The sequence below is a fragment of the Ranitomeya imitator genome, chromosome 5, assembly GCF_032444005.1.
Source record: "Ranitomeya imitator isolate aRanImi1 chromosome 5, aRanImi1.pri, whole genome shotgun sequence".
In the NCBI taxonomy this organism is placed as follows: Eukaryota; Metazoa; Chordata; class Amphibia; order Anura; family Dendrobatidae; genus Ranitomeya; species Ranitomeya imitator.
This window is the reverse complement of record NC_091286.1, coordinates 26,810,063-26,836,953: the sequence shown is the minus strand read 5'-3', so window position 1 is coordinate 26,836,953 and position 26,891 is coordinate 26,810,063. Positions and strand designations below refer to the sequence as shown.

Sequence of the window (26,891 nt, the reverse complement as noted above, 5' to 3'; positions counted from 1 at the left end):
CTAAGTTAATGATTGGAAATTGTTAAATAAGAAGCGATCAGCGGAGGCCTCCTCCTGGGCCTGAAGCCAAGCTTTATGAAGAGGTGAACACTTGTTTTTCAGAGTTGGCTCAGAGGTCAGTTGGGAGGAATTGGACCCTTCCCTTAGTTGCAGCGGTTTTGTTATGGAGGCCGTCCGCAAGCAGCGCAGTCTCCTGGTGTGCGCGGCCGGGCTGGTGGCGGTCACCTGGCTCTTTCTAGTTAGAAGGAAGAAGAAGCAGCTGCGCAGGGTGGGCGAGGTGTCCCAACTGTTCCTCTATCCGGTGAAGTCGTGTAGAGGAATCGCCCTCGAAGAAGCAGAGTGTAGAGAGTATGGACTGAAAAATGGACCCCTCCGAGACAGGTATGGGGGGATGTCGCCACCTGCACAGCACCGTGGCCTAGGACTGTGGTCTCCAGCTGGTGGCTCTCTCACTGTGGTCAAACTACGACTCCTTGTCCACTTTGGTAGTCGCGAACTGTCGGGATGTGTTAGGAGTTGGAGTTTTTCAACCCCTGCGGAGCTTCAAATAGAGAAGACCAGTTACCTGGGGACCACCGTGACCGCACACGCTGATTGTAAAAGGGATTGTCCACTGTCAGGAAAGTGAGGCCCAAACTGTGTAAAACGTGTAAACCCTGCCGGTATCGCCCTCCCTGGGTCACCACTGTGGTTCCAGGCCCTGTGTTTTGGCGTCACTGAGATCCGTGGCTGTGCCAGGGTTGGCCGCCCTCAACAACCCCCTTTTAATGACTTATGTTGGGTTAGATTTTATTTCTAGTAGTGAAAGGAACGTTTTTTTTTTTTTTTTTTTTTCTGTGAAAATAACTGCTTATTATAAGGTCACGTTCACACATTCCGTATTTGTAGCCAAAATCAGGAGTGGAGAAATCAGAGGGAAAGTATAATAGAAACACGTCACCACTTCTGTATTTATCACCCACTCCTGGTTTTGGCTACAAATACTGAATGAAAATACTGACCATGTGAATGTGGCCTAAAGGTACCATCACATTTTAGCGACGCTGCAGCGATCTAGACAACTATGCCGATCGCTGCAGCGTCGCTGGAGAGCTGTCACACAGACAGCTCTCCAGCGACCAACGATACCGAAGTCCCCGGGTAACCAGGGTAAACATCGGGTTACTAAGCGCAGGGCCGCACTTAGTAACCCGATGTTTACCCTAGTTACCAGTGTAAATGTAAAAAAAAAAAAAAAAACAGTACATACTTACATTCCGGTGTCTGTCGCGTCCCCCGGCGTTCTGCTTCCCTGCACTGTGTAAGCGCCGGCCGTAAAGCAGAGCGGTGACGTCACCGCTGTAATCTGCTTTATGGCCGGCCGGCGCTGACAGTGCAGGGAAGCAGAACGCCGGGGGACACGACAGACATCAGAATGTAAGTATGTAGTGTTTGGTTTTTTTTTTTTACATTTACACTGGTAACCAGGGTAAATATTGGGTTACTAAGCGTGGCCCTGCGCTTAGTAACCCGATGTTTACCCTGGTTACCAGTGAAGACATCGCTGCATCGGCGCCACACACGCCGATTCAGCGACGTCTGCGGGAGATCCAGCGACAAAATAAAGTTCTGGCCTTTCTGCTCCGACCAACGATGTCACAGCAGGATCCAGATCGCTGCTGCGTGTCAAACACAACGCTTTCGCTATCCAGGACGCTGCAACTTCACGGATCGCTAGCGATATCGTTAAGTTGTTCAGTGTGAAGGTACCTTTACAGTAGAGTCCAGCAAAAATTATTTATCTTTTTTTCAGTCGAGTCAGTTGGGTCTTGAGTGTCACATTTCAATTTACCATATAATGTACTGGCAAAAAAGTGGGGTGAAATGGGACTTCCTATATTTTTTATTTTTTTTTTATCCTAGCTGTAACTTTTATTGTTACAATTTTGTTGTCCTTATGACATTTAAATTATTATTTTATTTTTTTTTTTTTGGTTACGGATGCCCGTGATTTTCTGGCAGCTTAGATAAAAAGGGCCAAAAAGTCTGTAGAAAACGCGTGCAGCAGACCAATGACGTCTTTGTGCTGTAGGTGTCTAACATTGCAAAGTACAGGAGAAGATCTGTAACTTTAGCAATACCGCGGTCTTATACGCGAATGTGAAGGGGGGGCCTTCGGCTGATGAAGGGGTGCAGCATCAGAAAACAAGTCGCAACCTCCAATACTAAGCTACAAAAAGCCTGACAAGCACCTGTGAGCAGAATAAAGCTAGTGTGAACAGGTGCAAGCGGCTATGACTGCATCTACTATATAATTGTCTACGGGTCACTTCCGTCTTTGTCTGTCCCTTCTGTCACGGTTATTCATTCGCTGATTGGTCTCGCCAGTTGCCTGTTATGGCTGCCGCGACCAATCAGTGACGGGCACAGTCCGGAAGAAAATGGCCGCTCCTTACTCCCCGCGGTCAGTGCCTGGCGCCCGCATACTCCCCTTCTGGTCACTGCTAACACAGGGTTAATGCCGGCGGTAACGGACCGCGTTATGCCGCGGGTAACGCACTCCGTAACCGCTGCTATTAACCCTGTGTGTCCCCAACTTTTTCCTATTGACGCTGCCTATGCGGCATCAATAGTAAAAAAATGTAATGTTAAAAATAATAATAAAAAAAAATACAAAACCTGCTATACTCACCCTCTGTAGTCGCTCGCGCCAGCCGCCATCTTCCGTTGCAGGTTCCGGTGGCAAAGATGGTATGGCAGAAGGACCTGCCATGACGTCACGGTCATGTGACAGCGATGTCATCACAGGGCCTGCGCTCATCCAACCCTGGGATCGGAAGCTGCCGTGGACTACAAGGGGCCCTCGGAAAGGTGAGTATATGTTTGCTTTTTTTTTTTTTTTTCTACCTGTGACAAACCTGGCTGGTCAATATACTACGTGGCTCTGTGCTGTATACTACATGGCTGGGCAATATACTACGTGGCTCTGTGCTGTATACTACGTGGTTGGGCAATATACTACGTACTACTACGTGTATACTATGTGGTTGGGCAATATCAGGGCCGGACTGGGACTAAAATTCAGCCCTGGCATTTGAAGTCACACAGGCCCACTTGTCACATGGTGACTGTATAATATCTTTGTACACTTGTAGGTTACAAGAAGTGAGGAGTGTAACACGACTATATAACATAATTACAGCTGTATCCAGCATTAGAGCTCAGTCCCCATAGAATGTAATGCAGCACAGCCACCATACAATATAATGCAGCCCAGCCCCATAGAATGTAATGCCAATAGCCCCACAATCCAGTTATCACTCATTGATATAAATAATTAAAAAAAAAAAAAAAAACACTCACCTTTCCTCTTGCCCCGCGCTGCTCCGGTCTCAGCAGCTGCAGTCTGCCCGCCCGGTCACACAGCAGGTGCGCGATGATATGACGTCATTGCGCACCCGCAGTGTCAGCAGCAGGCAGAGCGGGGAATGATGGGAGAGGGAGCGACAGCAGACGCTCTCTCCTCCATCATTGCATTCAACTGTATCGGCGTCTGACGCCGGTATAGTTGAATGCGGGGCCGGGAGTGTGCCGACAGCGGCACACTCAAGCGGCCCACTACGGCCACTGGCCCTTCTGGCATTTGCCAGAACTGCCCAATGGCCAGTCCGGCCCTAGGCAATATACTACGTGGCTGGGCAATATACTACGCGACTGTGCAATATACTACGTGGACATGCATATTCTAGAATATCTGATGCGTTAGTGCAGCGCCCCAGAGATCTGGTCGTTGCAGTATGACACTCTGCCGCTAAGGGGAGTTGGAGTGCCCCCAGACACAGGGCCACGCGTTCTCGGTACCGGGCCTCTCTGGTTCGGTTCTGAGGCTGTCACGGTGGCTAGACCCGGTCCGCGACCCTGCTAAGGGGCGTCCAATAAAGGTATAAAGGTGGTGCAGTCTGTCAGGGGTTCGTGATGCCACCTGTGGTGTTCGGTCAGGGTGACCGACGCTGCTGTGGGGTCCGCTGGGGTGATGGAATGGCAGCTGGATGGTATACCTTCCCACAGGTGAAGTATGTCCCCAGGGCTTCCCAGTGAGGTGGATGGTAATGGTGTAGGGTGCAGTCAATAACGAGGACACAGGGTTGCAGTCTCTTTACCTCTTTACTGAAGACTTCAGGATCCTCAATCGAGAGCACAGTTAACAGGGCTATCTGAGACCAGCCGGTCCGATGGGCACATCCAGAGTTTCCTTCGCAGATGGAAATCGTTGCCTACCACTAGCGCCTGTGTGTTGTAGTCCTACCTTGCTGAGCATTCGAAATAGTCCTCACAACTGCTGTTCTCGTTCGTTCATTCTCTACAGCTCTTTCTCTTTGGTTCCAGATGTTTCTAGTTCAACGTCCCCCAGGTATGTTATGGCTAGGACGCACCCATATGACGGGAAGGCCTGGAGGTCTTCCGGGACCCTAGAGACGCCCCTCTCCCACTGTTGCCCCCTATGTCTTTGTAGGTGTAGTAAGGTAGACAGCCAACCTATAATTAACTGTCCTGCGGAGTTCGAAGTAAGGCCTAGAGTCAGTTACTCCCGCGGTGTACCAGCTATGCGCCTCAGTAGGATGTTGCCTCGGTCTCACGGCACGACTCCTACTGGCTCTCCTTTGTGCTTGATCTCGTTTACACTGTTCCACAATATCCTTCCCTTCGTGTCTTTCTTAGGATACCGCCGCGTGGTGTGCAGGTGCGGTTACGTTCTGTTCTGTTCGCTAGGCTCCTGCCAGGTTCCCACGCCTGACAGGGACCCCCCTGTGTCTTCTCCCTGCAACACCCACTGCCACGGGATGTTGCCTGAATCCAACCCAGTCAGCTTCTGACTAACTTCCTATCCAACTCCTAGTTTTACCAGTGTGAGGAGTGGCCCAATAAATAAAGCCTTTTTCTCCCTCTAGTGGCTGGAGTGTGAAGTGTAATGTGTGCTGGTGATACCTGGTCAGGAGAACTCCTTAGTGCCATCAGACGTACCATCACTCCCCTTAGTGGCAGAGCGTCATACTGCAACGACCAGGTCTCTGGGGCGCTGCAGAGTGATGGTACGTCTGATGGCACTGAAGGAGTTCTCCTGACCAAGTATCACCAGCACACATTACACTTCACACTCCAGCCACTAGGGGGAGAAAAAGGCTTTATTTATTGGGCCACTCCTCACACTGGTAAAACTAGGGGTTGGATAGGAAGTTAGTCAGATGCTGACTGGGTTTGATTCAGGCAACATCTCGTGGCAGGGGGTGTTGCAGGGAGAAAATTCAGGGGGGTGCCTGTCAGGCACCTAGTGAACAGAACGTTACGGAACCGTGCCTGCACTACCTTGCGGCGGTATCCTAAGCAAGAAACGAAGCGAAGGATATTGTGGAACAGTGAGAAACGAGATCAAGCGCAAATAAAGAACCAGTAGGAGTCGTGCCCTGAGAACAGCAACATCCTACTGAGGTGCGTGGCCGGAACACCGAGGAAGTTACTGACTCTAGGCCTTACTGCAAACTCCGCAGGACAGTTAATTATAGGTTGGCTGTCTACCTTAAATTTCCTACGAAGACATAGGGGGCAACGCGTGGAGAGCGGCGTCTCTAGGGTCCCGGAAGAGCTCCAAGCCTTCCCGTCATACGGGTGCGTCCTAGCCATAACATACCTGGGGGATGAGAAACTAGTAACATCTGGAACGAAATAGAAAGAAAGAGAGAGAACGAACTAGAACAGAAGTTGTGAGATCTATACCGAATGCTCAGCAGGGTAGCACTACAACACACAGGCGCTATTGGTAGGCAACGATTTCCACCTGTAAAGGAAACTCTGGATGTGCCATCGGACCGGCCGGTCTCAGACAGCCCTGTTAATCGTGCTCTGGATTGAGGATCCTGAAGTCTTCAGTAAAGAGGTAAAGAGACTGCAACCCTGTGTCCTCCTTATTGTCTGCACCTCACACATCACCATCTACATCACTGGGAAGTCCTGGGGACACACTTCACCTGTGGGAAGGTATACCATTTAGCTGCCATTCCATCACCCCAGCGGACCCCGAGCAGCGTCGGTCATCCTGACCGAACACCACAGGTGGCGTCACGAAACCTTGACAAACTACCATCACCCCTTTTATTGGACGCCCCTTAGCAGGGGACGGACCGGGTCCAGCCACCGTGACAACCCCAGAACTGAGACAGAGAGGACCGGTACCGAGTAACCTGTGGCCCTGTGTCTGGGGGCGATCTATTAGAATCGGGCCACCATCTAGTATACAAATAAAAGCCTAGAGCAGCACTCTGTAAGCGCTACGATGTATGAAAATAGGCTGCTATATTGGTTTTTCCCATAGATATATGGTGGTTGTCATTTAAGGGGCTAAAGGGGTTTTTCCATATCCAACAAGACAGATTATCAACGCAAGAGTGCCGACAGCCAGAAACCCACCCCACTGATCACAGGAATGGAGGAGTAGCGCACATGTGGGACCACTCGTCCACTGATACAGGGTCCTGGAGATACCATATAGTTATCAATCTGGTGCATAGGATATTAATGTTATTTAGAGGGCAACCCATTTAAAGTGTAAATCCACCTTATGCTTTAAAGGGAACCTGTCACCAGGAATAATGTTAACCTGCAGATATGGGGTTAATCTGCAGGTTAACAGCGCAGCCAAATACAGTGGGAAATAATTTGGTTATTCCTGTGTAATATGCCCATAGCAGGACTGAGTAAGACTAAGTATGGAGCCAGTTGTGACATTATGGGCCCATGTTCAAGATTTTGGAGGGGTCTGTTGGAATTTTTGCCCCTTTATCCAGAAGATCATTTGTGAGGTCAGACCCTGATGATGGGGAGAGGCCAGGATCACAGACCCTGATGATGGGGAGAGGCCAGGATCACAGACCCTGATGATGGGGAGAGGCCAGGATCACAATTACCTGTCTAGTTGTTGGATGGGGCTGAGGTGCGGGCTCTGGCTAGCCGCTCATGTTCTCCCTCCATGTCTGTATGGATCTTGTGCGCTGGGGAAACTGTTCCGACGAAGCTGGAAGCTACAATTGTCCACAATATCTTGTGTTAAAGAATTAAGATTATTCAGTCGCCATGACAGCACAACGAGAGAGGGGATCCGCCCTTCAGGGACAGGAAACCTACAGACATAAAAGGGCGGTACCTCTCTCCCACGTCAGTTGGTTTCCTGTCCCTGACAGCGGAACCTCTTCAGACAGGCCTGTGAAGAAGGTCGAAGGTATGACACGTCCCCACCCCTGGCAGGCTGATACTGGTAGCGGGGGGCCCCCTACCTCGGCCTGATCAGGGGGCAGGAAGCACCACACGGCAGGGGGACTGTTGGTGTAGGTGGTAGCAGGAGGAAGCAGCCTCACACAAATAGGCTGGCTTCTATGGTGTCCGCAGTAAATGGGTACCTGTGGAGGATCTGGAGGAGGGAGTCTACGCTTGGTGCGGCTGCTGGGTCCTCGGAGTCCGTCTGTGCCTAGCGGGGGTCGGTATCGGTCCGGTGAGGTGTCTGCTGCCGTCCCGGTCCGCGTGTCTGCTTGGCGCCGCTGCCGCGTTCGGAAGGGGCGTGTCCGGATGACGCGGCGCGGCCAAATGACGTGGCCGGGGATGCGCAGTAGCTGGTTTCTTCCGGCCAATGGCGGCGCCCAGCTGGGGGCAATCCGGGCTTCGGGGATGGTCTGACGGAGGTTTTTCTGTCGGGCGGGGGCGGCGCAGCACGGAGCGGTGGCGGTCCCTCATCGATTAAGGCGGCACCTAGGATTCCCTGCTAACCCCCATCGGGGGCGGTACCCTGGGGGCCTTTTTTAAACGCTGCACACATGGTGGCTGGTGTTCCATTCCGTAATGGAGTCGCCAGAAGGAACACAGAGCTGCCAGCAGCACCAGCAGCAGCAGGAGCTTCAGCAGTTAGAGAAGCCCCGGAGGAGCTCCCAGCATCGGTCTAGTGGCAGTAGCCGCGCTGGTGGAGCTAAGGAGGCTCAAACTTTAAGACCAAAGTCCTCAAGCCGTAAGGAATTGCCGGCTGCGAAGGACCCCACCCCCCCCCCCCCCACATCTACGGTACCACTCATTACTGGCGGGGTAAGTGATCTTCGTGAAAGTTCACTTAGTGATTATTTGTTCCCCTTATTTTCCCTCTCTCCTTATTAGGGGAGGAAAAGTTTAACTAAGGCCAAACATAGGCAGTGTGCCGAATGTGCAGAGCCACTTCCAGAGGGGCATTTAAGGAAATTGTGCAAAACATGTATACAACGTTTACTGGAGGAAGAGGCTCCTGATCTGACCTCCACAATTAGAGAGATGGTTAGACACGAAGTGAGAAGTTCTGTAAAGTCCAAGTCTCGGGTGACGGAAGTTGAAAGGTCATCCCCTTTACCTGATGAAAATTCGGACTCTGGTGAGCTGAGCTCTGGGTCCCTCCCGTCTTCCTCCTCCTCTGAAGATCTGGAGTCTAGTTGGGCCTGTTTGTCCTTAGATAGGGTTAACCATCTTGTTAAAGCAATTAACAGTACAATGGGGATAGAGGACGCCCAATCAGAATGCTCCATTCAGGATGTAATGTTCAAAGGTATTGAGCGGAAGTCCCGTAGAGCCTTTCCAGTGGTGGACAAGATAAAATCACTAATTTCAAAAGAATGGAAGAAACCCGAGAGAAAGGGGTCACTTCCGCCTGCATTTAAAAGAAGATATCCCTTTGAGGAGGAGGCTTCATCCTCATGGGATAAGGTTCCGAAGCTGGATGCGGCAGTCGCCAAAGCATGCAAAAAAACATCTCTCCCCTTTGACGACTTGGGGAACCTAAAGGACCCATTAGACAGGAAAGCTGATACTTTTCTTAAAGGAGCTTGGGAGACTTCGGCTGGGTCCTTGAGACCAGCTATAGCAGCCACCTGTACAGCCCGGTCCTTGATGGTATGGTTAGGACACCTCGAAGATCAGCTCAAGGATAAGGTTCCCAGAACTGAAATATTATCCTCTATGCCTATAATCCAGGATGCGGCAGCTTTCCTTTCGGACGCATCAGCAGACTCGGTCAGGTTGGCCGCCAGGTCCTCAGCGTTATCTAACGCGGCCCGGAGAGCACTATGGATAAAATGCTGGCCAGGGGACTTACAGGCCAGAACAAAGTTATGTAGCATCCCCTGTGAAGGAGCTCACTTATTCGGACCGGTCCTAGATGAATTATTGGAAAAAGCAGGGGATAATAAACGCTTCCCTTTCCTAGGAAGACCCTTTTACAGACGGGATTACAATAGAGGATGGTCTAGCCGTAGAAGGCCGTATAGAGATTCTAACAGGGAATCTACCAGATACGACAGCAACAGAAGAAGGGGTAAAGGATTTATGTTTAATCCTTCACGAGAATTTAAGAAACCGCAATGACTGGCGGACCAGGTGGGGGGTAGGCTTTCGGCCTTCTACCCGGCCTGGGTACGGATCACGAGTAGCCCATGGATTCTAGGCATCGTGGAAAAAGGCCTAAAGTTTGACTTCCACCATATTCCTCGAGACAAGTTTATGTTGACACCTGTTCGTTCCTCCTCTACAGAGCAGTTGGCGCTGGAGTCTGAGGTCCGGGAACTTCAACAAAAGAAAGTTTTGGTCAGAGTCCCTACGGGAGAGGAAGATAGGGGGCTTTATTCCCCTCTATTCCTGATCAAAAAACCTGACTGTTCATATCGCACTATTATTAATTTGAAAGGCCTGAACAATTTTTTTGTTGGTTCCCTCCAAGATGGAGTCGGTTAAAACAGCAATAAAGTTACTCTTTAACCATTGTTTTATGGTTGTCTTAGATCTCAAAGACGCCTACTACCATGTTCCTATACATGTAGATCATCAAAAGTTTCTTAGGGTGGCGGTTTCACTAGCTGGCACGATAGAACATTTTCAATATCAGGCACTTCCCTTCGGAGTCGCAGTTGCACCCAGGGTGTTCACTTAAATCATGGTGGAGGTTATGGCACACTTACATGAACAAGACATATTAGTAATCCCATACCTAGATGATTTACTAATTGTAGGTCACTCAGATTCACATTGCAAGGACCAGCTAGAAAAAGTGATGAGAGCTTTGAACGACTTGGGCTGGATAATCAATCTCAAAAAGTCACGTCTTCAGCCCCTAAAAATACAAGAGTTTCTGGGATTTATTGTAGACTCTAGTCGGCAGGAGTGTCGCCTGCCGGACGCAAAGGTAGCTAAGGTTCAACAGCTGGTCACCAGGGCGATTGGCAATCCCTTAGTGTCAGTTAGAAGTGCAATGTTTCTCTTGGGCACTCTTACGTCTTGCATCCCGGCGGTCCTCTGGGCCCAGTTCCACACAAGGACACTACAATGGGACGTTTTACACAATTCCCGTTGTCTAGGGGCTCACCTCGATAGTAAATTTACACTTTCTGCGGAGACTACACATTCACTTGTTTGGTGGACTCACACTTCAAATCTACATAGGGGAGTCCCTTGGATAAATCATGTTTCTAGAGTTCTGACTACGAATGCTAGCCCTAAGGGATGGGGGGCTCACTTAGGGGAGGATTGGGTTCAGGGGCTATGGCCTCAGTCTGAAGAGGACTCCTCCTCCAATCTAAAAGAGCTGTTGGCTGTAAAACATGCCTTAAATAAATTCCTTGTACCCCTACAGGGTCGACACGTCAGACTATTATCGGACAATCGGGTAACTGTGGCCTACATTAATCGTCAAGGTGGTACACGATCCAGTTCATTGATGAAGGTCGCAAATCATATTTTTCAGGTGGCCGAAGAACATCTTCTCTCTCTGACGGCACTTCATATAAGAGGAAGTATCAATACCAAAGCCGACTACTTAAGCCGCAACAGACTCAGACAGGGAGAGTGGTCGCTAAATCCAGCCGTCTTCAAGCAGATCATTCAGTTATGGGGTTGTCCAGAGATAGACCTTTTTGCCAGCAGGGGGAACAAAAAATTGCACCAGTTCTGCTCCCTAAATCCAAAAGACAACCCATATGCGGTGGACGCTCTACTAATATCTTGGCGTGTCAGTCTCGCATATGCCTTTCCCCTCTAAACCTAATGCCATTAGTTCTGAGGAAGATTCGGGAGGACAGGGCCCAGGTAATCTTGATAGCCCCATTCTGGTTCAAGAGGCCATGGTTTCCTTGGCTGAGGAAGATGTCTGTCTGCCAACCATGGATTCTCCCAGAACTGCCAGATCTACTCTCCCAAGGCCCAATCCTCCATCCACGAGTAGCCAACTTACACCTAGCGGCATGGAACTTGAAAGGTCTTTACTGAGGGGGAAGGGATTCTCTCAGAATTTAGTAAATACACTCCTTAAAAGTAGGAAACCCTCTACAACGAGCATCTATGTTAGAGTGTGGAGAAAATTTCTGTCATGTTCAAGGGCTCAAATTGACCAGAAACCATGTATAAACCAGATTCTTGAATTTTTACAGAAAGGACTAGAGATGGGCTTGGCCACAAGTACTCTCAGAGTACAAGTGTCGGCTCTGGGGGCACTATACAATCTTAACTTAGCCAGTAATCACTGGATATCCAGATTTTTCGAAGCAGTCACTAGGTCCAGACCAATCATCAAACAAAGGTTAGTCCCATGGGATCTGAATCTGGTTCTCTCAGCCCTATCGCAAGCCCCATTCGAGCCTATTGATACCATTCCTATAAAAATCCTTTCAATCAAAACAGCCCTCTTGGTTGCACTCACATCTGCTAGAAGGGTTAGTGATCTGCGGGCACTTTCCAGACATCCACCATACATACAGTTCAGGGAGGATAGAGTAATCTTGAAACCCGATCCCCCTCTATCTTCCGAAAGTTGCGTCAAAATTCCACATGGTACAGGAGGTAGTCCTACCCTCATTTTGCTCCAACCCTGCTAGCGATAAAGAACGTAAATATCATTGCTTGGATGTAAGAAGATGCCTCCTTAGCTATATTACAGTTTCAGATACCTGGAAAAAAGATAACTCTGTTTGTAGCCTATCAAGGGGTGATGAAAGGTCTTAGAGTATCTAAAAACACTCTAGCTAGATGGATCAGGGAGGCAATCTCTCTCGCTTATACAGCAGGTGGCAACGAAGTTCCAGATGGTATAAAGGCACACTCCACGCGGGCTGTAGCATCTTCCTGGGCGGAGAGGTCAGAAGTATCGATCGAAGACATATGTAAGGCGGCCACATGGTCTTCTCCTTCTACCTTTCTTAGACACTACAGATTAGATCTGGGTAGTTCCTCAGACCTTACGTTTGGGAGAAGGGTGCTGGAGGCTATTATCCCCCCCTAGTCTTCCTTGTTTTCTCTGAAAGTCTCTCGTTGTGCTGTCATGGCGACTGAATAAATACGTACGCTACTCACCTGGTAGCAGTGTTTTTTCAGGAGCCATGACAGCACCCTTAGATTCCCTACCCTATTTTTTGGATGATTCAATACCCTTTCGGTTTTCCTTATAATTGCTTGTTCACTTACATAATAAAATGTATTGGTTTATATGCTGCATCTGTGTTATTAACCTTGGTGGTCCTCTCATGCTCTGGAACCAACTGACGTGGGAGAGAGGTACCGCCCTTTTGTCTGTAGGTTTCCTGTCCCTGAAGGGCGGATCCCCTCTCTCGTTGTGCTGTCATGGCTCCTGAAAAAACACTGCTACCAGGTGAGTAGCGTACGTATTTTCTCGTCATTGGAGCTGAGGGGCCCTACCCTGACACCTGATAACGGCCCCATAACATAATTAGGACCCAGTCCTTTATTTCCATATAGTGTGTAAATAAAGGGTATGACTGCAGGATCAGACTACACAAGGTTTGTTTGTAGTCTGTAGCCATGGAAACGCATAGGTCTGTGTAGAAGATGCAAACACAAAATGGTAAAAGCATTTCAAACAAAACTTGTATTTTTCTTATTACTATTTTAGATGCATTGTCATAATTAATTAAAAAGTTCTCCATTCTGAAGGCTTTTTTTTTTTTTATATTATAAAGGGACATGAAGGGTTTGCGGATGGATGTGGGTACTCTGTCAGACTGAAGTCACATGATTACTGCAAGTCAGGTCATGTGTGGTCAGAAGGCTTCCTATACTGAAAATGCAGCCTCGGGTCTCTATGTATGAGGGGAGTTTATAGGTGTAGTCATATGAAGAGTTAATGCCTATAGTGGGGTCAGATTAGGTGACTCTGACTCATGTCACATAACAAATATACAGTTGCCAAGATAAACCCTGGAAGGCTCAGGAACTCATGGTATAACATAACCCTTCTAGCAATTGTAAGACCTTTGCTTTTAGACAGTACATGCATCGGCTTACGAGAGGATTCCCAACGAGTCCATGATTCTCTCACAAAATGTCTGTCCAATGCCATCTGAACCCCGCTATAGAACAAAATGTCCAGGATTTCTATATTGTGTTGGGTTTTTGAGTTTTGTGACCTTGAAGTAGGAGATGCCGGCTGGCCACCTAAACTTGAACCACTGCCCTCCAGTCGTGACTCTAAACTGGATATATATATATGCAGCGCCCCAGAGACCTGGTCGTTGCAGTATGACGCTCTGCCACTAAGGGAAGCAGCGGTACGTCTGATGGCACTAAGGAGTTCTCCTGACCAGGTATCACCAGAACACATTACACTTCACACTCCGGCCACTAGGGGGAGAAAAAGGCTTTATTTATTGGGCCCCTCCTCACACTGGTAAAACTAGGGGCTGGGGAGGAAGTTAGTCAGAAGCTGACTGGGTTGGAACCAGGCAACATCCCATGGCAGGGGGTGTTGCAGGGAGTAGGCACAGGGGGGTCCCTGTCAGGCGTGGGAACCTGGCAGGTGCCTAGCGAACAGAACATTACGGAACCGCGCCTGCACACCCTGCGGCGGTATCCTAAGAAAGACACTAAGGGAAGAATATTGTGGAACAGTGTAAACGAGATCAAGCACAAAGGAGAGCCAGTAAGAGTCGTGCCGAGAGAGAAAGGCAACATCCTACTGAGGCGCGTAGTCGGTGGCCGGATCACCGTATGAGTAACTGACTTCAGGCCTTACTTCAAACTCCGCTGGACAGTCAGTCATAGGTTGGCTGTCTACCTTCTACACCTACGAAGACATAGGGGGCAACATTGGGAGAGGGGCGTCTCTAGGGTCCCGGAAGACCTCCAAGCCTTCCCGTCATACGGGTGGCGTCCTAGCCATAATATACCTGGGGGACGTTAGAAACTAGTAACATCTGGAACCAAAGAACAAGAGAGCTGAAGAGAACGAACGAACGAGAACAGCAGTTGTGAGGACTATTCCGAATGCTCAGCAGGGTAGGACTACAACACAGGCGCTATTGGTAGGCACTGATTTCCATCTGTGAAGGAAACTCTGGATGTGCCATTCGGACCGGCCGGTCTCAGATAGCCCTGTTAAACGTACTCTGGATAGAGGATCTTGAAGCCTTCAGTAAAGAGGTAAAGAGACTGCAACCCTGTGTCCTCGTTATTGACTACACCTCACACCATCACCATCCACCTTACTGGGAAGCCCTGGGGACATACTTTACTTGTGGGAAGGTATACCATCCAGCTGCCATTCCATCACCCCAGCGGACCCCACAGCAGCGTCGGTCACCCTGACCGAACACCACAGGTGACATCACGAACCCCTGACAGACTGCAATACTACTTTCATTGGACGCCCCTTAGCAGGGTCGCGGACCGAGTCTAGCCACCGTGACAGCCTCAGAGCCGAACCAGAGAGAGGCCCGGTACCGAAACGTGTGGCCCTGTGTCTGGGGGCACTCCAACTAATATTTATATTATATTAGATCACTGAGCCCTCCAAATTGTGAGCTGAACATACACTGGCTCCCAGATGAGAAGTCAAGCCATGGAAACAAGAACTTTTCCAGGAATGTCTAGTCTCTGGTCTATCACCAACCCTTGGTCACCCCTAGTTGGCTTCTACAGAACCTCTTCTCCATTTTGAGTGAGAGGAGATATCACCATACACCACTATTTGGGCATCTGAAAGGGCATTGTGTATGGTGGGTGGCCATATATTTATTTATTTTTTTTGGGGGGGCGGGGATTTGAATGAGGCTGGAGTCACACTCAGCGTAAGACAATACGGTCCGTATATTATGGCCGTAATACGCTGAAAAGTCCCCAAAATAGTGGTCCGTAGCTCCTCCGTAGGCAGGGTGTGTCAGCGTATTTTGCGCATGGCATCCTCCGTATGTAATCCGTATGGCATCTGTACTGCGTGTTTTTCTCGCAGGCTTGCAAAACCAACATACGGCTATACAAGGGATCCATGTGTTAAAAAAAAAAAATATATATATATATATATATCTCTAAGGGTTTTTCTGTCTGTCCTGGAAATCCCGCGTCTCTGATTGGTCGAGGCCTGGCGGCCTCGACCAATCAGCAACAGGCACAGCGACGATGATGTCATAAAGGACGTAAACATCTCACGTTTCTGATTCAGCGACGGGCACAGTATCGACGTAGATGTCATAATGGATGCAATGGCGACGATTATGTCATAAAGGTTGCCTCGACCAATCAGCGACTGGCACAGTCTGCCGCGAATTCTGTAATCATCATTGTCCATATACTACGGGGACATGCATATTCTAGAATACCCGATGCATTAGAATCGGGCCACAATCTAGTATATATATATATATATATATATATATATATATATATATATATATATATATATATATATATATATATATATATATATATATATATATATATATATATATATAAATATATAATTAGTCAGTAGAAACATATATGTATATATTATTACTTCATACAGCGCTAGATAGCTTTAAAGCTGGTAATTCAATTACCGGCTTTTGCTATCTCCTGCCTAAACCCGACATGATGAGACATGGTTTACATACAGTAAACCATCTCATATCACCATTTTTTTTGCATATTCCACACTACTAATGTTAGTAGTGCGTATGTGCAACATTCGGCCGTTCTAGCTATTAAATTAAAGGGTTAAATTAAAAATTGGTGTGGGCTTCTGCACAATTTTCTCCGCCAGAGTAGTAAAGCCAGTGACTGAGGGCAGATATTAATAGCCTGGAGAGGGTCCACGGTTATTGCCCCCCCCCCCCCCTGGCTAAAAACATCTGCCCCCAGCCACCCCAGAAAAGGCACATCTGGAAGATGCGCCTATTCTGGCACTTGGCCACTCTCTTCCCATTCCCCTGTAGCGGTGGGATATGGGGTAATGAAGGGTTAATGCCACCTTGCTATTGTAAGGTGACATTAAGCCAAATTAATAATGGAGAGGCGACAATTGACACCTATCCATTATTAATCCAATACTAGTGAAGGGTTAAAAGAAACACACACACACACATATTAGTAAAAATTATTTTAATGAAATAAAAACAAAGGTTGTTGTAGTATTTTATTCTACGCTCAATCCTTCTGAAGACCCTCGCTCTGTAACAAAGTAAAAATAAACCAACAATATCCTTACCTTCCGAAGATCTGTAACGTCCCACTATGTAAATCCATCTGAAGGGGTTAAAATATTTTGCAGCCAGGAGCTCTGCTAATGCAGGGGCATAGAGAATAATTGGGACGTTTGTTAGGCGAGTTTTACGGACGTATTTTATGCGCTCATACGTCCGTAAAACTCGCTAGTGTGACGCCGGCCTAAAGCCGAACCTTCTTGTAGAGCCAATATAACCTTTCCCTGCATCTTCCAGTGGTTGTACGTGAGGAGACTCTGTTCCTGCTCTGCTTGTGGGCCCGGCCATGGGACCATGTTTGCAGTTGAAGACCATTCTCCTGAGAGTCTTGGACTTGAGATCCACATAAGGTTGACTAGAGTGAGTAAATGGATGTGTATGAAATGATTGTGACCTGATACCTGAATGATCTTTCATTCCAGACATTGGCTTGTTGTAAAGGAGGACAAGGTCCACGTTACAGCCCGACAAGAGCCACGACTGCTGCTGATAACTGCGACTGCTGACAAGGATCACTTAACTCTCCGTGCCCCAGAAATTGGTGTCCTCCAAATCCCATTAGAACTGCCGAAAACAAATGCGGTCTTTACATGCAAGTATGTGATATAAGGTTGTTCCCATATCGTACGTTTGGCTCATCCATCGTGTGCTATTTTCCAAACTTTCACTCAAGTTAAGGATCCACCTCTCCACTTAGTGGTGGGGTCCATTCCCAAAGCGCAAGCTGATCTTGGACCAGCATCTTTCATACATTGCTTGGATGACATACGCCATAAAAATAGAAAATGGGACTGCTCCTTAAAAGATTAATTTGTTTGTCTGTAGTCGCCATTAGGGGAGCTTGGTTTATACAGTGCCTCCTTCAGCTCATTTATGAGACCTTATATGGGCCAACACAATATTCTGTTCCCAGGTATAAGATCAGACTTGAGACCCTGAGATTCCAGTTGACTGCGTGTTTTCAGCACACGACTCCATTATGTTTTTTTTTTTTCTTTCAGAGTTCATGGCAATGATGTTCAGGGCAGAGACTGTGGAAATGAAGCCTCAGACTGGGCAACCAACTACTTAAAGAGCTCCCAGACCTTTCGTCTTGTTTATTTTGAAGAACATATGAAGACCAGGAATCCAAAAAATGAGTTTCCACTGTATACCGAGAGCGGTCAGGTGAGTCGGTGTCATGTTTGATGTTAAAGGTGAACTCTGGGTAAAAGAAACAAGTGATGCAGTCAAATACAGTGATGTATATCTGGTGTTGTCCCATTATTTGACTTATTAGGGATCCTGGGCAGAGTTCACCTACTTCTATCACTGACGACCTATCGAGGATTGGGGGGGGTGGGGAAGACTAAAAAAAATGCCAGTCATCCACATCAGACTGGTATGATATTTGGGAGAACAATATTTCACGGCTTGGGTAATATCGAGCACTACATCTTATCTAGCACATCGTTCAGCTTCACAACCGCATTCACAATCCTACTGCTTTCCTGTTGACTCTCAGGCTTTCATTCAGAAAAGGGAGCTGGGGACTTTAGAGGAAATTATAGATTTTTATTTTTTTTCCTTCATTCTAATGGGTGGGGGGAACCTTTATAGTTATGAAAAAGATGGTGAACTGCGCAAAAACCTCACTTTGACTCTGGTCACCGGGACCTTCTGATACTATTTTGTACACATACCTTCCTGTTGTAATGCATGGAGGGGGTTGTAAGGGTAACCTCAGGCATTTTGCTATAGACTTTGGTGCCGCAGAGTTCCTCCTGTTATCTTCCCAGCGTCTGTGTTAATCTTCGTAATCATGATCAATCATTGAGTTTCAGCAATGCCCTGGGTTTTTTTCCATCCTGGTCCTGCAGGTGGCGTATCCTGATCTTGCCCCTTATCTGGTACTTTCTGAAGCGTCCCTTGAAAATCTAAACGCCAAGCTAGAAAATAAAGTATCCATGAGAAATTTCCGCCCTAATGTAGTGTTTTCTGGATGTGAGGCATTTGCTGAGGTAAGCTTATTTATTTTTGTTTCATAATTTTTTTTTTTTTTTGGTTTTTGTCCAATCTTGATACTCCTCAATTACCAGTGATGTACTTCTACAGCCAGTCCAGGCTTTACCTGCTGCTACCACAAGGGGGAGCTCAATGCCTTGATTTCTACTGTTCTGCTTGAATTCATGGCAGTATCTCCCCCTAGTGGTGACTGTATAATCTGTATGTAGTGAGCTCCCCCTAGTGGTGGCTGTATAAATCTGTATGCAGTGAGCTCCCTCTAGTGGTGGCTGTATAAATCTGTATGTAGTGAGCTCCCTCTAGTGCTGGCTGTATAAATCTGTATGTAGTGAGCTCCCCCTAGTGGTGGCTGTATAAATCTGTATGTAGTGAGCTCCCTCTAGTGGTGGCTGTATAATCTGTATGCAGTGAGCTCCCTCTAGTGGTGGCTGTATAATCTGTATGTAGTGAGCTCCCCCTAGTGGTGACTGTATAAATCTGTATGTAGTGAGCTCCCCCTAGTGGTGACTGTATAAACCTGTATAGTGAGCTCCCCCTAGTGGTGGCTGTATAAACCTGTATAGTGAGCTCCCCCTAGTGGTGGCTGTATAATTCATGTGCTGTGACCACCCCCTATAATGATGAGTTTGAATCCATATGCAGTGAGTTCTGCCTAATGGTGAATGTATGAATCTTTATATAGTCGGCTCCCCCTAGTGATGTCTCTTTAACCCCTTAAGGACCAAAGGTATTTGTTTGAGGGGTTTTTTCCTCCTGGCTTCAATAGTCTCCATGGGAGACTGGATAATCTGTTTCTAATCACCTGTGCTACATAGAGCAGACTATCGTGGCAAATCCACAATTCATTCTTTACTAGATGAACCGCCGGAAACTGTAAAGGATGGATAAAACCCCCAAATCATCTGAAAACTCTTGGAGGGCGTCTGGATTACACCCTCGATGGGTGCAAATTCTGGATAATCAGTACATGCTTAGATCTCCCAAAGCCGTGAACCTTCCTGTCCATGGAAACAGGAAATGGGAATTTTACAAAATCTCCTCTCGCCTCATGTGAAGGGCGAGGACCTACGGCTTAGGAATTGCTCAGGTGCCGCCATCTAGTGGGAGAAGTATAGAACAACGTTTTACGCCGCATGTAAAGTCGCACTTTTCATCAATTCGCGGTTTGTTTTTTGGATGCAATTGCCACAATCGCTACAGACTTCACATATCTTAAACTGAAACCTGATGCTTTGTTGGGATTCAATGGCAGTTTTTCCAAGAATGACTCCAGAAACTTGAGACAGAATTCCATATAATTTTATTTCTACATCTTATGCCAACATATCTCGCAGCACTATATATTTTAGTGGGGACTTGTGCAGACAATAAAGACATTACCAAATGATCGCATAAATCAACAGATGCCAAGAGGGGCGAGGGTCCTGCTGCACGCAAGCTACAATCCGTTGCAATCTATATTTTTAATCTCCAAACTTGCAAAGTGTCTGGTTCTACATGTTCTTGAAAATGCAGGCTGCGATTCATCAAGACTGGTAACTGGTTTTCTCGCCATCTTGTTGCTGTGGCATTAGGGGCAGGCAAACTAGGCATTTGCCTAGGGCCCCTACTTCAGTCAGTGGCATGCCACTAATGGCAGCAAACCACGAGGCTGCTATGGGGTCCATAAGTCAGGAGGGCCCACATCACACTTTCAACTGTATCTGCATCATGTTTTTTGGTTAAAAAAAAAAAAAAAAAAAATCCAAAGCAATTGCATTTCACTTTTTTTTTTTTTTTTTTTTAAACTAGCGCTATCATGGGTTTGAAACTAGTAAGTTGTCAGACTAACTTTAATCTCCTTCGATGGAATCACTGACTTGGTGGATCAGGGAAACGCGGTAGATTTAATATATCTTGACTTCAGCAAAGCATTTAACAAAGTATCTCATACCATCCTTATTGAAAAAAATAAAGTATGGATTGGACAATGCTACAGTTAAATGGATTCATAACTGGCTCAGTGATAGGACCAAAAGTGATCACAAATGGCTGCGCATCTAATTGGAAGTTTCAAATGGGGTACCACAGGGCTCTGTCCCAGGCTGGTGTAGTTCATCTTTATCAATGATGTAGATGAAGGAATTGAAGGTAAACTGATTACATTTGCTGATGACACAAAGCTAGGAGGGATAGCTAATACTAAAGAGAGGATTCAAAAATATCTAAAACAAATTGAACTGTGGGCAGCAACTATCAGTGGTTTTAATTGCAAAGTCCTACATCTGGGCAAGAAAAATTCATATACAGAATGGGAGGATTCAGGCTAAGCAACAGCACATGTGAAAAAAAACTTAGGCATACTAATAGATCAGACTGCACATGCATCAGCAGTTTGATGAAGCAGCAAAATAGGCAAACACAGTTCTAGGATGTATTAAGAGAAGCAAAGAGTCTAGATCACTTGGCGTAATTATCCCCCCCTCTTTGGTCAGGCCTTATCTAGAATACTGTGTCCAGTTCTGGGCACCACATTTAAAAAAAAAAAAAAAAAAGCAAATTGGAGCAAGTTCAGAGAACAGCAACCAGGATGGTGACCGGTCTGCAAACCATGTCCTATGAGCAGCATCGGACTGGAGCACCTTGGGCCCACCAGAGAAAATCATTCTTGGGGCCCACTATGTAGCTACATAGAAATAGATACAAGACCACCAATTGTGTGATAAAACACGCTAATATCCGGGTATAATATAAGGTAGTACACGTCTTAATTATGTAGCAGGTGTTGGGGTAGCCCCCTCAAACAAAATAAAGTGGCCCCCTCATAGGGTACAATGTATCCCCCTCACAGAATATAATGCAGCCCCCTATAGAATATAATGTAGCCCTCCCATAGAATATAATGCAACCAGTCTCAGAGTATAATGCAGCCCCCATAGGGTATAATGTAGCCCCCTTAGAGTATAGTGCAACCCCCTCATAAGGTATAATGCAGCCCCTTCATGGAATATAATGTAGCCCCCTCTCATAGGGCATCATGCAGCTCACACCCCCCATACAACCAGCCAGGACTCAATAATAAAAAAAACACAAAAAAAGCACAATACTCGTCGCTCCCACGCTGACTCCAGCAGCGGCTCTGCTCCGATGTCAGGAGCTGCGCTGCTGTCGGCCTCACACACAGCAGGTGCGCGATGATGTGACGTCATCGTGCACCCGCTGTCTGCAGTGAGGGGAATCATGGGAGAGGGAGCGTCATCTGACGCTCTCTCCCCATTAATGAGCGCTGGGGCGGCATTGGTGCCGGGACCCCTGGCTTACGGCCCCATAGCGACCGTGTGGCTGGGGGCCGATGAGGGAGCAGCGGGGGGGCCCTGGCCTGCAGGCTCTGATAGCGGGCAGTGTTTAGCCGCAATTTGCGGCAAATGCTGCCCGCTATTACAGTGAAATGAATTTACTCCTCTCCACGCCCATGGGTGCGTGAATATTCATTTCACTTTAGCAGCAGGGACAGGTTTAGGCTTCCTGTCACCCGCTGCTTCTCCGCTGGTACTGGGGGCCCCTGGAGCAGCGGGGGCCCTAGGCACTGCTGGCACTGTATGCCAGCAGGTGTCAGGGCCTGGGCCCACCGGAGAATTCTCCGGTGGGCCAGTCCAACCCTGCCTATGAGGAACAGCTAGAGGCTTCGGGAATGTTTAGCTTGCAAAAGAGAAGACTGAGGAGACTTAATAGCGGTCTACAAATATCTCAAGGGCTGTCAGTGTAGAAGGATCATCTTTATTCTCATTTGCACAAGGAAAGACTAGAAGCAATGGGATGAAACTGAATGGGAGGAGACACAGATTAGATATTAGAAAACTTTTTGACAGTGAGGGTGATCAATAATGAGTGGAACAGGCGGCCATGAGAGGTGGTGAGGTGAGTTCTCCTATAATGGAAGGCTTCAAGCAGAGGCTGGACAGACATTTGTCTCTGGTTTACTGAATCCTGCGTTGAGCAGGGGGTTGGACACCATGACCCAGGAGGTCCCTTCCAGCTTTACCATTCTATGGGGATCATTGTAATCTATTGAGTACTATAGGCTGTGTATTATAATTTATGGGGGTTCATTATACTATGTGGCGGACTACGGTGTGTTGGGCTACTGTCACACAAGCGTCGGATTCGGCCCGTCGTAATGCGTCGGGCCGAGATTCCGACGCTAGCGTTTGATGCGCCGCACAACGGGTGCAGCGGATGCATTTCTCCGGCGCATCTGCTGCCCCATTGGGAGGTGGGGGCGGAGTTCCGGCCACGCATGTGCGGTCGGAAAAAGCGGTCCGTCGGCAGCAAAAAAAGTTACATTTAAAGTTGTTTGTTTGTTTTTAATTCTCCCGGCGGTCCGCCACAACACGGCGCAACCGTCGCACGACGGTTGCGACGTGTTACAATACGTCGCAATGCGTCGGTAATGTTACTCTATGGGGTAAAAACGCATCCTGCAAACAACTTTGCAGGATGCGTTTTTTTTCCCCCTAAACAATGCATTGCGACGTATTAAAAAAAAAAAACGCCAGTGTGAAAGTACCCTTATGCTAAACAAGCAAAATGCTGCCTATTCATCGAGTGCTCGTATTGTTTATGCTGGAACAAAAATCACTTTACCCAGCAGCACATCGCCTGATGAAAACCTCAGATATGCTGCTAAGATACTATAAGGGGGCAGATTGATCACTAGTAGATCAATCTGTGCCCATCATTCTTCCTCAGCCGGTGTGAAGAGGTGGAGAAACCAGTGTCTGACTACAATATTGCTGCTCGCGCTCGTTTAATGGCCTCAACCTAATCCTGCAGATAGCATAGGGGGTGGCAGCAACTTATGTCTCCCTTTTGAGCACTTATCTCTTCAATCAAGCAGGTCCCCTGACGATTAGCTTGGAGGAAACGCGTCGGGACTGACCACAGGGAGAGTGCAGGGCATGTTTGTGCAGGGGTAGCTGTGGACTGCCCTTGTAAGGGCAGGAGTTTTGGGGATAGACTTCTGTTGGCCCCATAGGGAGTTGGTGAGAATGTTCTATTTTTTACCTTGACTCTTATTAACGACACCGTGGTACAGGTGCTATGTTTTTTGTTATTTTGCGATATCTGTTCATTTACATGCAACCAACTACATGTAATATTGCCTCATGATTCATATGTATCTGTTTCTGGTAGTTGGCGCGTGAATCATTTGTTGGTCTGCCTTTTTATCCGCAAACGCCTCTGCAGGCGGTGTCTTTTGAATCCTTTTAGGGGTCTCTTTTCTGTGTCTTTGAGACCTTACCCCATGTGTTTTTATATCACTTTTGGGTGACTTTGTTTGTACTTTTATATTGCTCTAGTAAAAGTTACGTTTTATTCTGAAATCCTTCAAAGTGTGCACATATTTCTTCTTCTGATTCGCATTCAGCCGGCCGTCACCAGATGTTCTTATTCATTCTTGTTGTCCTGCAGGACACTTGGAAGGAAATACAGATTGGCAATCAGGTGACCATGAAGCGCGTCATCCCGTGTTTCAGGTCAGTGTCCCCAATGTTCCCTTACGAGGTAAGCCAATGCTGGTATCAATAGGATCACGGACTCCTTTTTTTTTTTTTTTTTTTTTTTTGCCTGGCAGATGTATCCTGACCACTATAGATCCTGATACCGGAATTATTAATACGACGGAGCCGCTGAAAACGTTGCGCAGGTTGGTAACTGGTGCTAACGGAGATATTTCCCTACAATAAAATGACAAGTTCTTGGGGCTTTTTTTGTGTATACTACTCCTTTTGCTAATGTCTCCATGGGAACAGTCCACAAACGGGACGTGTATAGGATTCTTGCTAACCTTTCAAAAGTACAGTCCAGATTGAAGGGATCCGACTACTGTTTGTAGTCTGTTCCCATGGAGACAGTCTTCATTAAAGGGCCACTGTCACCCCCCTCCAGCCGTTATAAACTAAAAGCCACCTTGTGCAGCAGTAATGCTGGATTCTAACAAGATGGCTCTTTTAGTTTTTGGTTCATGTATTCCCAAAATAAAGCGTTTTGAAACTTATCCAAAATACCTTTGTCCATGGAGGCGGGTCCTCACTCCCCAGCTTGAACCGCTACTCTGCCGTCACTCAAATCTTCAGGGGCTTTTGGCGCCGCCCCCTCCGCGCTGTTCTCGCTTCAAAACCGGCACCTGCACTGTGTACTACTGTGTTGTGCAGGCGCAGTGAGCTCTGACCGTCTGACGTCCCAGCCAGGCTTGCAGACTGCACCAGTGCGGCCACCCACCTTGTTAATCCCGGCCCCACAGTGTGTTATGCACAGTGCGGGGCTAGGATTCCTGGGCATGCGCACTGCGTGTGTCAGACTGTCACCCAGGTCCCCCACCTTACAGCATCTGTATATTCAGCTGATCGTGCCTCCTCCTAGCAATTCTTTCCCGGCGATTGCTAGGAGGGAAAAAAAAAAAAAATCCCTCACCTATCACGGTCTCCCACTGTAATCCATGTCTGGGGATAAACCATTTTCAACACGGGTGGTGCCAAAATGCGACTGTCAAGGCTGAGAACCACTGAGGAATGAGCTGCTGAAAGCTCGGCCTCAGTGACTAGCTGTGATGTCATCAAGGCTACCGCTGGTCACTGAGGCTGCATTACCGGCCGGCACCTAAACTGTGGTGAGATCACTGGGAGATCTGCAGTGAATTCAGCACTGCACCATGAAACTTTCTCCCTGTGCTAGTCGTGATATCACAGAGGGATACCATAGTTCAGGGGCATGGCTGGGAACATAGCCTCAGTGACCTGCGGTAACCTCGATGCTGTCACTGAAGCTGAGCTTGCAGCAGCTCATTCCTCAGTGGTTCTCAGCCTGGACAGTAGCATCTTGGCACCTCCATTACTATGCAAAGTGCCAGAATTGACACATCAATTTTTATGCTGGCAAGGGCCAATAACCTTGGCCCCTGGCCAGACTGAGAATACCAGTCCCCAGCTGTCTGCTTTAGCTTGACTGATTATCAAAAATGAAGGAGGGAATCCTGCGGTTTTTAAAATTTAAAAAAATAAAATAAGCGTGGAGACCCCTATATTAATATTCTTAATAACCAGTCGTCCTATACTTGACAGCTGAGGGTTGCAGCCCACAGCTGTCAGTTTTGCCTTGCTGGTCATCAAAAATACAGGGGACCCCACACCGTGTGTATTTATTTTTTTTTGTTAAATGATTTAATTAGAGTGCAGATGCTGGCTGAATGCTCCCATCAGCTGCTGCGTGCTCTCGCTGTTAGCGACAGCAGGTGTAGGCTGATGGGAGGAGTAGTCCCATCAGTCCGATGCCAGTGACTGGAGGTAAACTTTATGCCTCTTATCAAAGCTTAAGAATCGTGGATCTCTAAACAGCGGTAATGACTTTGCCACATGATTATGTACATGACAGTGTGAGAAACACCCAGTGTTCAGAGCTGAATCCGCACAGTAACCTGAACTTCCTGGTGAAGTAAGTGTTTGGGGTCTGTGCTCAAACAGTAGGGGTTTACTGTTTGGGTTCACCCATCTCTAGTCACAAGTCAATGGACGATCAGTGAAAAACAAAAAAGGCCATATGTCCCCCATGGTTTCTCCCTGCACAATGTTTCCTTCTACCCCATGTGTGTGAAAATCCCCATCTTGATATGCCAGTAGACATCCACTCTCAGCCAGTCATACAAATCCCATCAGGAACTTTTTCCCCTAACCATCTGTGGGAATGCTCCTGCGCACCCCAGAACCCCCATTAAACACCCAGTTTTGGGTGGGGTTTGCATAATATATTTTGGCCTAGGAGTTTTCAGAAAATTTAGGACGATTGGCAAGCATGTAAATGTCTTTGAAGGCCCTAAAATATATAATTTAGGCCAGGAATACATTTTTTTTTTTTTAAATCAATAAAAATAAAACGCAGCACCATGAATTTCATAATTTTTAACTTTTGGCTGTTTTTGCAAAAAAATTTAACTTTTTATCTTAAATACTCGTGGGAGATCTGATTGGTTGCTATAGGAAACAGTCAAAGCTCTGCTTTAATTTTGTAATCTGCTACTGAAAAATGAAAGCTGTGATTGGTTGTAATGGACAACAAGGCCAGTTTTTGTTCTTAATTACACCTCTCCCCTCCCCCGATTTCATCTTGAACATTATGCAATGGTCTAATGAGGCTTTTAATGTTCTTTCAGTTATCGCCTTTGTGACACGGAGGACAAAAAAGTGTTCAAGTCGGCTCCATTGTTTGGGCAATATTACAAGATTTTGAAGAAGGGTAAAATAAGAGTTGGGGATCCGGTGTACGAGAAAACGGCCTGAACACTGAATGGTTGAAATGCTGGACGGTACCAATTGGGATACTATATTCATGAAATTTATTAAACTCTTTGGTCAATTAGAC

General features: G+C 47.2%; 1 protein-coding gene across 1 annotated transcript; it reads left to right on the top strand.

Moving 5' to 3' along the window:
* The first annotated feature begins 126 nt into the window (after window positions 1-126).
* Window positions 127-26,891, top strand: LOC138681174 (mitochondrial amidoxime reducing component 2-like). The gene is made up of 7 exons (XM_069768468.1): window positions 127-381; window positions 16,916-17,089; window positions 17,495-17,660; window positions 18,353-18,493; window positions 23,949-24,013; window positions 24,112-24,183; window positions 26,683-26,891. Exons 1-7 carry the CDS (start codon window positions 164-166, stop codon window positions 26,807-26,809), a joined length of 963 nt encoding a protein of 320 aa, XP_069624569.1. The 5' UTR covers window positions 127-163; the 3' UTR covers window positions 26,810-26,891.